The sequence below is a fragment of the Parasteatoda tepidariorum genome, chromosome 12, assembly GCF_982258835.1.
Source record: "Parasteatoda tepidariorum strain Cologne lab strain chromosome 12, Ptep-v5.0, whole genome shotgun sequence".
Lineage (NCBI taxonomy): Eukaryota > Metazoa > Arthropoda > Arachnida > Araneae > Theridiidae > Parasteatoda > Parasteatoda tepidariorum.
Window position 1 is genome coordinate 31,909,908 of NC_141766.1, and position 16,104 is coordinate 31,926,011.

The window sequence follows — 16,104 nt, forward strand, 5'->3', positions numbered from 1 at the left end:
CCTGACGGATACTCCCACCTCGGTATGAACACGCCTACCTCGCCAGAAACTCCCACTTCGATTTGAACACGCCTACTTCGATGGATGGTCCACAGTGAACAGTTGAATTGCTATTTGAGACTGCGACATTACCCAACTCCTCGCACCGTTGCTACTCAGTCTCGATCATACACAATGTCGGCCTGTATACACTCGACTGCTAATGGCAACACAGGAATTATCACGGCAGTGAACTTAATACAGCTCTCACGGTCAGCATCTAAAAATACGGTGATCTTAATACAGCTCTCCCGGCTTTACACAAAATAGCAATGAATCAACTAGTGGTATCCATTCATCGAATTCTATCACAGATAAAATTCTGGTGGGGGAGTACTGTAGTACACTACAAAAATACGATTCCAATTCCCTAGTATATAAGACATGTTAACTCGATTCTATGTTAGGGTTCATAGATGGGGTTTCATAGATGAAGGTTGACATTGTCGATATCTACTCTCCGCACATCGCTTAATACATTAAATTATTTATAAAACTATCAATGAAATTTAATTTTTTATTTTCGAGAAAAAGTATTTAAAAATTAAAACATTGAGTTTGAATATTGGTTGAGTGTGAATGATGAAACAGTAAAATATTTTTAGAAAACTAAGGCGTTACAGTTATATAAACACGGAGAAAAAAATTCTGATAAAATTGCCGTATTGTATGGAAAAGACATTTCTGGTAAAAAAAAAATGTATAATTTTGATTATAAAATCAAAATATATGGCATTTAAACCATTCATTCAGTAATTTTTCCGCTCATATGGTAATGGCTTACTCGAAATTCTAGTCATATATCTTATTTCCACACATTTAGTAAAAAATGCAAATTTGAAAAGTATATAGAATGGAATAAGTAGTTTTCAAACCTTGCTTTAAGGCATAAAGAAAAAATTACCTAATTTTAAACCATAATATAAAACCAAAACATTTACCAAAGTCATTACCGAAGCGTTACGGTAAAAATTACTGAGCATTTTGGTGTTTTCATAGAGCCATAAACACTGTAAATGTTACCATATTCTGGCAATTTTGACCATACTTTCTTCTCAGTGTGATAACGTTTAAGAAAATTAATAGTTTAACATTGCTTGTATATAAAGTAATGAGTTAAAAGATTTTGTATATAAAGTTATGAGTGTATTGGTTTTGTAAATAAATAAAGCTATGTAGTATATAATTGTTGAGTATGATTGCGGTTATTATATTAATAAACTTATGCGCGTTATACAAATTAAATTTTAATTGTACTTAATATGTAAATAAAATTAATGATTGTAATTACTAAGCAAATCAAATCGCTTAAAATGAGGCAAGTGTAAAATGTTTAGCGATTTCTTACTCGCTGTAAATATGCACACTAACTATTTTTATTTTAAAATTGAGGTTACTTAGCTACTTACTTTTCAAAAAAATAAAAGTAAAATAAAATAAACATTACACTTACATGAAAAGTAAAAGTAAACCAATACAAGATTATTTCTTTGGCAGGGATAAAAGAATAAAAGGAAGAAATTTAAATAAAAAAAATATTTCAAACACAACTAAGGCGGCGAAAAATATTTAAAGCAAAAACTTTAAACCATGTAGTTGAATGTTTTTTTTCTTCTCTTCTTTTTTTTCTTTTCATTTAAAGAAAAAATGAGAAATGAACACTTGGAGTTTTCTTTCAAAAAAAAAAAAAAAAAAAGAAAAAAAAAGAAAAGAAAAGAGCTATTGAGATGTAAAAAACTACTAACTCATTTCAATATTTTATCGTGTCTGCAAATAAACTAAAAGAAAAATAAAAAAAAATTTAAAAAAACTGATTTAGAAGAAGTAACACTGAAGTTAATCTATTCAGAAAAAAGCAATTATTTTAAATAAGAATAATTTTTTAACATCTCTGCGAAACCAATAGCTATTCCTAAATGTGAGTCCTCCTGAAATTTTAAAAGGATGTAATAAAAAATAAATGAAAACAAAAGGATAAAAAAATATACAAACAACGAAATAAAACTAATAAAAAACAACAGCCTTTATGTTTTAACTATTTAATTTGATAACATTTAAATAATGTTATTTGGCAGAGTAATACAGAAAATATATTAATTTTTGTCGTGTTGAATTTATAAATAAAATACAAGCCTATTGAAATACTGAGAAAAAAGTATGGTCAAAACTATCAGAATATGGTAAAATTTACCGCTTTTTTGCCACAATGGGAACACCAAATAGCTCTGTAATTTTTACCAGAGTAATGATGTGAATAAAATATGGTTCTATAATATGTGATAAAATTTGGTGAATGTGGTAAAATTTAGTAATGCTATCATGATATCTTAGAGTATGACATTAAGACCATTAATTCGGTAAATTTTTTTTTTCAGTTTTATATTTTTTTCTAAATGTGTAGTAATAAGAACTATGATTTTGAAAAACAGAATTTTCGGTAAACCGTTATTATATGAACTGAAAAATTATCAAATGAATGGTTTAAATACTGTATATTTTGGTTTTATTAAACAAAACTAAGCATTTTTTCTTTACCAGAAACGTCATTACTATAGAGTGCAAGAATTTTACCAGAAATTTTTTTCCCGAGAACTAATTAACTGCAATTTAAGTACGGATTTCCTAATTTTAATGATAGTCAGAAAAAAAGTTTACATTCAAGATCTGAATAAATTTTCCTATTAGTATTGCGAATTGATGTAATTTAACGAAATTCTTTTTTAGTCACTGCTTTTTCATTTTTAAAGTATCATATTATGGAGTTGGATTTTTAATTTTAAAACTATTTTCAGCTTTCCATTAATTCACTGCTTGAATTTTTAGCAGAAAAAGAAATTTTCTGAATTTCTACGTAATTACATCATTCATTTTCTGAATTTAAAGACGCATTTTTCTTCATTCAAATCGATGATTTTTAAATTATTATTATTTTTTTTTATTCAAGAGCAATAGCGGTATTTCTTAACTGAACATGGATTTCTTTAACACGAAATTTCCAGCGAATGAATATTTATGTAGATAAAAGACAGAAAAAAATGTTTTTAATTTTTATTTTAATGTAAAAGTATGAAAAGCAATATTAAGATTATATCTTCCCAACGTTATGAATTAAAATACTTTTTATTCTAATCTAAACCAAACAAACATTTTGCTTGAATTTAAGTTAATGTAATATTTTTAAGGTTTATCAAAGATTTTTGCAGAAAGTAAAAGAGTAGATTTGTATAGCCTATTATCTGAAAGTTACTGTAAATGTAGTAGATAGTGTTATACTTTGGACCAGTGTAAATAGTTGTGACACATTACCAATAAATTCTGCATTAAGTATATGTAACAGAAAACAACGTATGCTGCGTTAATGACCATTTAAAGTATTAAAAGCGTTCATAGAAAACTATTTTTTTTTTATTACCAGCCCTCGCCAGCCAATCAGGTGAACCGGACACGAATCCCAGCGATGGTTGGTTGATACGAATTCTGCACCCGGTTCGCTGCGACCCCAGTTCTGACCTAGAATATCCTCAATGGTAAATGGATCATGGGTCAGAGTCCTCTTGCCGTTTGGCTAAACTAGGAGGTTTTCGTGGTTTTCCTCTCCATGTAGCTCAATTTTTGGTTAGTTCCATTAAAAAGTCCTCCGCGAAGGCAAAGTTTCTTCCAAAACTTGATCCAGAAGTGCCCTTGTGTACTAAATTTGGTTCAAAATTAACGGAGCGGCTGCGGAGTTTACTTCAATAAAGAGTCGTGGGGGCTCAGGGGATAGAGCGTTCTCCACCCAATGAGGCGAACCGGGTTCGATGGCTGATAGATACGAATTCCTCACTATATATATATATATATATATATATATATATATATATATATATATATATATATATATATATATATATATATATATATATATATATATATATATATATATATATAACTATATATATATATATATATATATATATATAACTATAACTATATATATATATATATATATATATATAAACAATGCGAGCCCCGGCGACTCAAGGGATAGAGCACTCGCCTCTTAATGAGGTGATCCAGGTTTGAATCACAGCTATGACTGGTTGGTATAAATTCAGTTTCATGGTAGCATTGACCTTAGTGCTGACGTAAAATATCCTCTCAGACGGATCATGGGTTAGAATCTTTTACCATAATGCTAACCGTGGGAGTTTCATGTTTTTCCCCTCCATGTAACGCAATTGCGGGTAAGTTCCATTAAAAATACAACCAAGGAGGTTAAAATCACTGGCGTTAGATTCAAATTTACGAGTCCACTGAATTAAATATTAATTGTCGCAAACCTAAAAATGGGTCGCCTGGTTAGCAACATTTTAACATTTTTCTGATCGAAAATACCAAAATTTTCCCTTTTGGTCTAAAACTTTTAAAATGGAAAGACTTTCCGATTCTAAATATTTTATCTGAATACGGTTATGGTAAGGATTCCAAGTTCGATCATTCATTTTTAAAGAAATGCAAATTTTCGTTAAGCTTTTATTAACAGTATCATTTCTCTTATAGGTAAACTCATGTTTGTTTCAAGTGCTTTTTTTAAAAAAAATTGAAATACCGTTTTTTTTCTTTCTTGAATATACTTGACTCTGTATATTCCAGGGTATTTTGTTCCATGTACCCTACGCAGCTGCGTTCCTGATTCAGAAAATTTAACAAATTTGTAAAATAAATTTTGCTGTGTGTATAAAATACAATAAATAATGTCAATGATTAAAAAAAAAAAATGGAATCTAACTTTTTTTGTAGAAATCTTTTTTTTCTGTAACAAAATATGAAAGAAGCATTTCTTCAACTTTTTTTAATAACTTTTCAATTCCTTTTAAAAGTTAATATGATTCATGTTTTAGTGAAAATATGATTGCTTTAATATTTAAAATAATTATAAATGTAATTTAAAAGTTAAAACTTTAGTATGTTTATTAAAAAAAATTTTTATTTAAGTTTTATAACATGCTTATTCAATTGAAGTTCATTAAAAATTAAATATATAATTTTGAAACTAGAGTACCACGAATTTTATGAACTGAATTGCATATTTATGGTTATTTCACGAACGTAAGAAAAAGCTTTAATTAAATACTTCTGAAATAAAATCAATAGATGGCGCCACAAGAAACATTGAAACAAACGCTTTTCCAACGGAATAAAAATTTGTAATTGAATTCATGTCTAAAGAAATCGCCTTCGAAATAAAAAAAAAAAAAAAAAAAAAAAAAAAAAGTGATTATACTCTTACAAGAGGTTTTTGTATTTAAGACACTAATCAATTTAGTTTGGATATAATTTACGGTGTCTGAATTTTGATTAAATGAGGAAAAGTAAATCGGAGATTTACGGGCGATTCCCGAAATCTTGAGCAGTGGGTCGCAAAATAGGCTCCGTAAAACAGCTGTTCGTCATTTATAAGTAATGGAGATTGATAGGGACCCAATGGAATGGAATCTTTCGAAATTATCTCATTTAATTTCAATTGCCATTTGTATTATGGTTTTAAATTTAACTAATTTTTAATATAAGAATTTTATTTAATTAAAAATTTATTTAAAGAAAATTTGTTTAGCATTTATAAAAAGTTAATACCGATAGGAAACGCTCTATTTTTTTCGCAAACATTTTAAAGAAATTTTGACTAGCGTGGTCTATTATGGTTTTTCAAAAATTTTAGACTTAAATTAAAATTTAAGGACAATCACAATGAAATTTTAAGTTTGCCTTGAATTGTATAAATTCTTCTTTAAATTAATAAGATATACTACTAGATAAGATATACTTTAATAAGATATACTACTGTGAAATTTTTTAAAGATTTTTAGGGGAAAAAAAAATGCTTAGCGATTTCTAAAACGAACCCGAGCTTAAAAAATGGCAAGTATCTAATTAGAAGGTTTTTCTATGCACTCGCAATATTTATGTTATAAACTATTATGAAATGCAAAAACGAAAGAAAAAACACGAGAAGTATTGTATCCTTGAATCTACGTAATATGCATTTACTTTGATGAAGAGGAATGATTACCTTAACAGAATGCATGATATAAGTGAAAAATTCTTCTTGAATCTCTGACGTTTTTTTTCTTCAATAAGTAAACTAACGCAGAAAAAAGCTTTATAATTACTCTATTTGTCCCATTTTTCATAAAATCGTACGTCATTTATCCTATTTTTCATCAATCCGTAAGTCATTAGCCTAATTTCTCATCTAATAGTATGCCATCTGCCAAAATTTTTCACGAATCCGTAAGTCATCTGCACTATTTTTTTTTAAAAATCAAAACGTATGTTATTTCCCCAATTTTTCATCAAATTGCAAGTCATCTGCCCTATTTTTCACCACATCGTTTGCCATCGGCTTAATTTTTCACTGCATCATTTGTCATCTGCCCAATTATTCATCAAATCGTTTGTCATCTACTCACTTTTTCATCAAATCGTTTGTCTTTTGCCCTATTTTTTGCCACATCGGCCCTATTTTTCATCACATCGTATATCATCTGCGCAATTTTTCATTAAATCGTATGTCATTTGCTCAATTTTTCATCAAATCGTATGAGTTTTGCTCTATTTTTCACCACATCGTTTTTCACCGGCCCAATTTTTCATCAAATCGTATGTCGCCTGTCATTCAGAACTAACATTAGTATCGACAGCTTACGGATAAAATTGTCTCTCTGATCATTTGGGATCGTATACTCCAGAAAAATCATTTCAATGTTGTACCATAATAATACCTCGAAGCATAATGCGGTGGTAGTTTATTGCAACCGTTATGAGGTGTTACATTGTTCGCGTTCTTGTTCCAGCTGTACTCAAATTCATCAAGTACGATAATCAAATCAAGTGTAATCAAGTTCAAGAAGTACGACATTAAGATATTAAATTTAGCACCATATTAAGGTTGCAGTAAAAATCGAATGATATCGTGGTGCAGCACGGTACGAAATTCCTAAAATCGTAGCTTGTGTTTATACCTCTAAATAATACTGAACATGACAATTTTTATGGATTTATGAGGTGAAAAATTACATATTAACTAAGTGAGTTTGCAAATAAAAAAAATTTTCGACATAAAATGTTCAAAAGATTGATATTGCAATGGATAATAAAAAAAGTTTCATTGTAAGTTAAAATAATTAGTTTCAACTGAAACTCTTTACAGTAATCATCGGAAACATGAACTTTTGAATTAAAAATCTGTTTCAGCATGCAAATTAAAATAACGATCATGTCAATCATTTTGGCACGTAATGATGCTAATAATGTAATTCAGAAATGTGAAATATAGGATCACGATATCCTGCTTTACATATTTCGAGTTGCTTATGTTCTATAAAACTTTATTTTAAAAAATGATTAAGATTTTGAGTTTATGTTCTTGCTTTTGAAACGTAAAGTATAAGTTAACTTGATCTACACAAACTTGCAAAAGTTTTTGTTCAACCTATGGAAGGCATTTTGGTCCTTCTGTGCATTTTCTTGTAGAGTTTGTTCCGATTGTTCTAATTTGAGCTAACATATATGTTATACTTGATATCTGGATTCTTGCTATTTCCATTTAATAGCAACGTCTTATTGAAGATGTAACCTTTTGTTTGGATAAAATCTAAATTTTTGCCCGTATTTCTGCTGAATATTCCTTTTTATATATTTTGAGCCATGTAAGAAAAAATTCTTCAAGCAGAAATGTCAGTATTAAATTAATAGAATACATATAAAATTACGAAAATAAGATGTAAAATGTATGACATATAAATGTACGATAGTAATTAAATACGCAAAACCTAGACTTATGAGTTAAAATTACATTTCAATTAAAAAATCTTGTTATAAACAAAGAAATGATCCAATGCACTTTCAAAGCGTTGACTTAGTTTTATTTTTGATAAGCATACTAAGCAAAAATTGTTATAGTTCGCATTTTATAGTATGCATTGAGTTAAATTTTCGAAACTTAATTTTCGTAGTTTTCGAAATTTGACGTAAATTTTCGAAAATTTCCAAATTTCCTTTAAAAAATAACTCATGATTAGTTTGTATTCACTTATTAATATGATTTGAAATTGAACAGATCTATGTTTAATATTCATAAGGAGATAAATTATGTATTATTTTATATATTCATGACTTGCGGACTAAATTTATGGTATAATAATGGATACAACTAAAAATGACGTACATATAATCTAAGTATACTTAATTTACAAATGCAGGTTTAAATAGCAATACTAAGCAGTTGTAGATAGGATTTACTTTGAAATCAAAGCAGGACGTGTTAAATTATTTAAAAGCAGATATTATAAGGTGAGACTGGGAAAAAAAACAGGCACTATTTGATGCGGGTTGATAAAATCAAACACTATTATATGTGGTTCTATAAAAGCAGACACCATTAAATGTGATTAAAAAAACGCAGACAACATTATATTTGGTTTGTAAAAAGTAAGCACTACGACATGTTGCTTAAAAAAGCTAACAGAATTATAAGTGGTTTGTAAAACGCAGACACTATTGGTTGTGTTTAGAAAAAAAAGTTGGTTAAAAAATTAGACATTATTAGTTGTGGTAAATGTGAATCAGAAAAAGTAGAAACTATTAAATGGGCTTCAAAAAAAAGCTGGCAGCATTATTTTTGGTTTGTAAAAAGCAAGCACTATCACATGTGGTTTAAAATAGCTGGCAGTATTAGGCGTGATTTGTAAAAAGCTGACTCTATTGGTTGTGTTTTGAAAAAAAAATTGGTTAAAAAATTAGTCACTATTAGATGTGTTTTTAAAAAATAATATTTCTGGTAAAAGAAAAAAACATTTGTCACAACTTTACAAATTTAAAAATTAAGTATAATTATATTGGGTTTAAATAAGTTAGGGCGATGTTAGATGAATGGAAATATATTACGGTATACGGAAACAATCACTTCGAAAATTTACTTAAAAAAGGGGAAAAAATCAACAAATTGTGCATTGTATTGGAAAGTTTTGAAAATTTACATTAACAATAATTATCACTTTCAATGTCACAGTGTTTATTTTTTTACCTAATTATTTAATGAGAATTCAATATTGATATCTGATGACTGTAAATGCTTGTTGCAAGTATGTAATAAAATGGAGATTTCATTAGTTGTTTTATTTTTAAAAAAAATTAAAACTTCGAAGTAATTTGAATAAATACTTCATATATTATTTACAAATAATTGTTTTAAGTTCATGGATACAACTTTTTAACAATTTATGCTATCATTATAAAATGATAACGTAATATTGAATTAATGTTTGATTAACATAAGTCTAATGTTTTATATTTGTTTGATCTTTTGTTCATATGGAGTTATAAAACAAACAATTATTTATTATTGCGCAATTCTAATCATTCAAAGCATTTAATACTCTATAATTTTAAATTGGTAACTCAATATTGTAAACTTATTAATTTTGATCCATAATTGTATGGTGTTTAGGACACATTTGAATTTATTGTTCCTACAACATGGGGGGGGGGGTATACAACCAGTTATTTTTCTATTCGAATCAACTAATCATTTAATTATTATAGCATATTTTTAAAATTATTTTGGTGTCGTTATCAATATAAATTATAAATTGGTATTATAACATTATAAATTTGTTAATTCCCAATTGTTAAATGCTGAAGATTTATTAGATTTTTTAGTTCATTTATATATAGTTACACTATTACCAAAAATTTTTTTGACACTATTCAAATCATTTATTAAGTTAATTGCTATTGCACTATTTGAAACATTCATATGGAACAAATAATCATCACGTATTAATTTTAGAATGGTAACATATTATAAACTCATTAATTTTTTAAGATTTGTTCGATTTCTTGGTTCATACAATGTACAGATACAATACAGCCAATTAATTTTTATTATACTATTTAATTCTTTCAAGTAGAACTTTAATCAAAATTAATGGATTCTAAACGTTGCTGCCAATCTATTAAAAGCTCTTTTGTGAAATCAAACTAAAACGACCTCGCTTTAGAGAATTCAGAAGATGCTTAAATTGAGCATTTAATTTCCTAGGCTTATAACTCATTATCGGTCATTGGAAGATTATGTATATTCACAATATAGCACGATTTGAACTTTAATCTTGAAATTGCTCATTCATTCCTTCTCAGTTGGAGATAGATATGTTTGTTTAAAAATGGATGCAAATTCTCCGCACTTCAGAAATTAATGAGAGAGTCTTCATTAGACTAATATACCATCGATTTAGCTTTTAATATCCCATTTCAATGCGTCGCTCTTTTCTTCAATGTTCATATTTAAATGAGAAGAGAAGTATAGCTACTAAAATGGTATTGTGTTTCAGTTATTGTTTAGAGTTGCATGGAATAAGTAAGTTGGGAAAGGATTGCTTAATTATTGGCAAAAATAGCGTTTCATAAACAAACATTAATATTTTCTTAATATTTTTTTTTAAAATTTATGAGTAGGATCCTGATGTGCGCTTAAAGTTCTTCCTGAAGCGTTATGCTAACACTAAACGTACTTTGTGAAAACATAAGATTTTTATCAGTGTACACTATCTAAGTGGACGAGTAATTACGTTCTATGTTTGATTTTTACAACTGGGGTCGTGTGTCATGGCTTCACTAACAAAAAGTGTACATTGTGTTATTATAAGATTTATATCAGTGTACTCTATCGAAGTGGACGAGTAATTACGTTCTATGTTTGATTTTTACAATTGGGTTAGTGTGTCATGGCTTCACTAACAAGAAAGTGTACACTGTGTTATTATAAGATTTGTATCAGTGTACACTATCAGAGTGGACGAGTAATTGCGTTCTATGTTTGATTTTTACAATTGGAATAGTGCGTCATGACTTCACTAACAAGAAAGAGTATATTGTGTTATTATAAATTCTGTATCAATGTGTACTGTATTAGTGGATGAGTAATTAAATGCTATGTTGATTTTCATACTTGAATTGGCTTATGCCAAGCGTTTCCCTAACAAGAAAACGTATAATGTGTTAATTTTAAAACTGTATCAATTGGCGCTCAGTTGAGTAATTACATACTATGCTTGTTTTACAATTCAGGTGGTACAGTGCCATACTAACAAGAAAATGCACACAGTGCTATTATAAAATGTGTATCTAAGTGCATTGTTTTAAGAGTTGAGTAACTACATGCTATGTTGATTTTCACAATTAAGGTGATGTATGTTACGTCTACACTGTCAAGAAAACCTACGTTGAGTAAATATGTATCAATGAGCTCTTAAAGGAAGAGTAACTACATCCTATGTTGATTTTCACAACTAAGGTGATGTATGTTACGTCTACACTGTCAAGAAAACCTACGTTGAGTAAATATGTATCAACGAGCTCTTAAAAGAAGAGTAACTACAAGCTATGTTGGTTTTCCCAATTGAGGTGATGCATGTTACGTCTACACTATCAAAAAAACGTACATTTTGTTATTTTAAAATATGTATCAATCTGCACTGTTTTATCAGACAAGTAACAACATGCTATGCTGATTTTCACAACTGAGGTGATGCATATTACGTCTATACCATCAAGGAAACGTACATTGAGTTATTATAAAATATGTATCAATGTGCTCTTAAGGGAAGTGTAATTACATGTTATGTTGATTTTCACAATTAAGGTGATGTATGTCACGCCTACACTATCAAGGAAACGTACATTTTGTTATTATAAAATATGTATCAATCTGCACTGTCTTAAGAGATGAGTAACTACATGCTTTGCTGATTTTCCCATGGTGATGTATGTTACGTCTACACCATAACGGAAACGTACATTGAGTTATTATAAAATATGTGTCAATGTGCTCTTAAGGGAAGAGTAACCACTTGATTTGCTAATTTTCACAATTAAGGTGATGTATGTTACGTCAACACAATCAAGAAAACTTACATTATGTCAATATGAAATATGTATCAATGTGCGCGGTTTTAAGGGAAGATAAACTGCACGATATGTTGATTTTCTCAGTTGATTGAGGTGATGTATGCTACATCCACACTATCAAGAAAACGTGAAACATTGATCATGAAATATGTATCAATGAACTTTGTCTTAAGGGACTAGTAATTACATGCTATGTTGATTTTTAAGTTCCTTATGAGAGTTTAACGAAGTTAAACTATTTTTTTATTCCTTGTTGTTATCTTTGAATGTAAGAGCAATACCTAAAGTGCTATTTAATTGAGTAATAAATACAAATTATTTTTTATTTTTGCTGACTTCGATGGGTTTGCTTATTTTTCGCAATATAAGACTTATTCACTTTTTGCTGTGATTTGATGAATGATAAAAAAATGAATTTTTGTCTTGTGACTGATAAAAAATTTGATTCTTTGTGCTGTGAATGTTAATATTGTCTAGAGTAAGATAGGGATATGCAAATATTTTGACGCCTATTTCGCTTTGTGTGTGAATATAATTTTTGCTAAAAGGGTTTCTTTATTGAAAAAAATCACCTGTTCCGTTTGTGTCAGCTTCAAATTTATATGACAAATATTACTGAAATGCTGCAGTGCAGTGTACGCTTACTGAAAATCTAACAATATAGTAAATAATTTAAGATTAAGCCGGTCAGATATTAGTGATTTTTTAAAACCAAGTTTGAAAAAATTATTCATTTTAGAAAATATATATTTCCAATTTAAAAGCAAATTAATCAAAAATCCAGAACTAAAATATAATGTCAATTTTAAATCATATTAATTCCTTTAAAATTGCATTGTTGTCCCTCATAGGAAGAGAAACTGGTTATTGTAGTTATTCCTGATTTAAAATTACATGAACGTTAAAGAAAAAAGAAATATATACTTATTTTTTTATTGCAAGCAGAGAAGCATGCAATTTGTGGTTATACCTGATACGAAATTATTCTAGCTTTAATTAATTTCAGTTTTTAAAATAAATTTTTTTTTTTCAAAAATTCCTTTCGAAAATAAATACATGAAATACAATTAAATAAAATGCTTAAATATTGACACCAAGAAATATATTGCTTTGGCAAAATTGATAAAATAAACGTATCTTTTTTTTGCACTTTCTAGGCTACCGATTGAAGGAGGGAAAAGGGGTGACTACTAGAGGGATAGCATAAAAAGGGAGGGCAAAAGAAGGGAAGCATTCTAAACTAGTGAGATTGCTATTATTTATCAGAATACTTTTTGGAAACAAGGCGTGTCAATGGTCTTCTATGAAGCGATGGTCGTTCCGTAGGCTGTGTTGAACCAGGAGAACTAACACTATTTTCTTGTAGCTTCGCCCTGAATAATAACAGAATATTTGTACTACAAAGCTTAGAAAAATACTTACACAGAGAAACAAAACACCATTCTGTGATAAACTTGCACATTTAAAACAGCGAATGTCCCAAATATGACCAATGATTGAATTTATCTGTTATAGAAAAGGAGGAGAAGTTGTTATATTCTTCTTGGGAAACCAGGTAATTTATTCTATTTAAGTTTTAAAATTAACTGCCAAATTCGTCAACAGATGTAGCTGCTGACTAGAATCATTTTGCTGTTTGTAGAATCATTCCAACAAAATTATTTGTAAACACGTCTGTTAATCTTGTTCATAGACTGCGCCACGTTTTTGGTTCAGATGGTGGTTACTTCGAAACTTTTTTTTTCAGATAGCAAAGCTATCTATTTTAACCAATAAATTATCCATTGCAATGAATCAGCCATTTGCTGTAATCAATTTTTTTAAGGGTAAACAATTGTTTTCCTTCGAAGAACGCAACAAAACTTGTCTATCTTGATCATGTATCTTTTTATGGATTTTTTTTAATTCATCGATCATTTTAGGGACATTCTGTACATGTATATGTAGTTGTAAGAAATATATATAATATCAAGCTGATCATTATTAATTATAAATTTTGTCAGTTTTTTTTTATTCAACTGGAGTTTCTTTTATTTGACTGATTTTAAAGCTAAAATTTTTACTGAAACAAGAAAAAGAGTAGGAACATTTTTTTTAAAAATTAAAAAGATTATTTATATTTTCCTTAAAATAAATTTAATAAATAATCACACTTCAATTATTTACTTTTTCAAATTGAGGGATAAAAAAAAAGATTTTATAAGTTGTGATGATGATGGTGTAGTTAAAAACATTAAAAAACGATTATTAGAATATATGCATTTAAATTGGCTTATATATGAAGATAAATGTTAAAATTTTGATAAATGTTACAAAATGAAGATAAATGTTAAAATTTTAATAAATGTTAAAAATTTTGATAAAATGTTACAAAATGAAGATAAATGTTAAAATTTTGAATAAAAAATACCATATAGGTTTAAAATAATGATTAGTATCCTTTTTTTCAAGTTTTTAAAAGTTATCCACATTAGCCGCCATCTCCTCTGTTCCAATTCAAAAGAAAAAAAAACATCGTTCAATTTAAAAATTAATATGTAATTATGTAAGTATAAAATTATTAATTTTATATAGGCTAAAGCACGTTACAAAATCGTTATTAAGTTAAGGCAATATTTGTGAATTGAAGCAATATTTGTGCACGAACTTTTAAACGTTTTAACATCAAACTAATCTGCATTAAAAGTTCATTTTGATACAGCGTGTAAGGGTTCGCTCAATTTTGGGCGACAGTTTTCATGAAACAAAATTCATTCATCACTCATCTAGATCTAAATTCCGTGACATCTCACATGGCATAATACAAAGAAAACAAATGTGCTATATACAGATCATGGGGTAAGTTAAATCGATTTACATTTACATTTTAGCAGTGAGTTTCCCTAAATGGTTTATTTATGTACCATATGGTACCAGTGGCTATTAAATATGAGATTCATGATGTATCCTTTCTTGTTGATTACAGGATATCAGCTCAACTGGCACGCAAGTAAAAGATTTAGAGTTATATTCGTTTATTTTAGGTGTTTCAAAAAAGGAATTAAAGTCACAAACAGCACTGTCAGAAGTTTCTCGGAAAAAATCGTTAAACAACAGTTATTTTTCCACATTTAACCAAAACAGTCAAGTAATCATTAAAAAAAATGGCATTCAAACTGTAAACTGTGAGAGAATCACTTATTGACTGTTTTCACCTAATCAAGCTAAATAACTAGAATTTTATTCGCGCTAACTAGACCCATGTCATGAAGCCACTAAGTTCAATATAGCTGGGTACATACTATAGCTGAGAAGACTAATCTGTCAATACCATGGCCGACTGAACGAGGATTCAAAATCCAGCGTTGACACAGCAATATTTCTGCCATTTCTCAGACGTGTGAAGAGTTTCCTGTGACCTCCCACGTACCACTCGGTGACCTTGAACTAATGGAATACGAAACTCTCATCCGTGTATAAATGACACCTTAGAGCTGTTTAATCCAGAAAAACCTAGTAGTTCTCACTTCTCACAATAGATGGCACCACCTGATGTACAAATCAAGCCACATTCCACGCTTTTTTTTTTTTTTTTTTTGACGTAACACAACTTTACGTTGACGTACCACAACCTAACTCCAACGTCCATTACCTGACGAAAAGCCTAATTCTGATGTTCAGTTAAATTTCCATTTTACAGTTTTGAAAACATGCTCGTTTTAAACGGTTTAAAAACCTTGAAGGTAAAAAATGTTAAAAACCGTAAATTTTATGATTAATTGGATGGACAAACAGCTGCCGTTTATTTTACCGTAATTTTAAAATGAAAATTCTAACAGTGAGTGAGGATTACGAATCAATGAGGAAAGTATTCAATGTTTTACTTGCCAATCTGACTAAAGTTTTTCACAGACAGTATTTTTTTTTTGGATCCGAAATCATACATAATATTTATTTTATTGCTTTTAAAAATATTATAAAGTTATGTATTATCAAACACTACTACTTCCTTCCCTACAGAGTTCTGTTCATTGAACTCCAATGAGAAATAGATATTTAGTAGAATTCTTATTAAACATATGTGTAAAATGTTTCCAAGGTGTTAAAAGCAATTTACAGAAATAGCAATGAAAGTGT

The 16,104-nt window shown here is 28.7% G+C and overlaps 1 protein-coding gene across 4 annotated transcripts in view; it reads right to left on the reverse strand.

Moving 5' to 3' along the window:
• The window catches only part of LOC107440923 (dual specificity calcium/calmodulin-dependent 3',5'-cyclic nucleotide phosphodiesterase 1A), a 549,727-nt gene that overhangs the window by 84,443 nt on the left and 449,180 nt on the right, over positions 1–16,104 (reverse strand). For all 4 annotated transcript variants that reach the window (XR_015430831.1, XR_015430832.1, XM_043040985.3 and 1 more), the window contains one exon: positions 13,260–13,361. Coding sequence is in view for 2 of the 4 variants with exons in the window: in XM_043040985.3 (XP_042896919.3) it covers positions 13,260–13,361 (102 nt within the window). In the remaining 2 variants the exon portion in view is untranslated. The remainder of the gene's footprint in view (positions 1–13,259; positions 13,362–16,104) is intronic.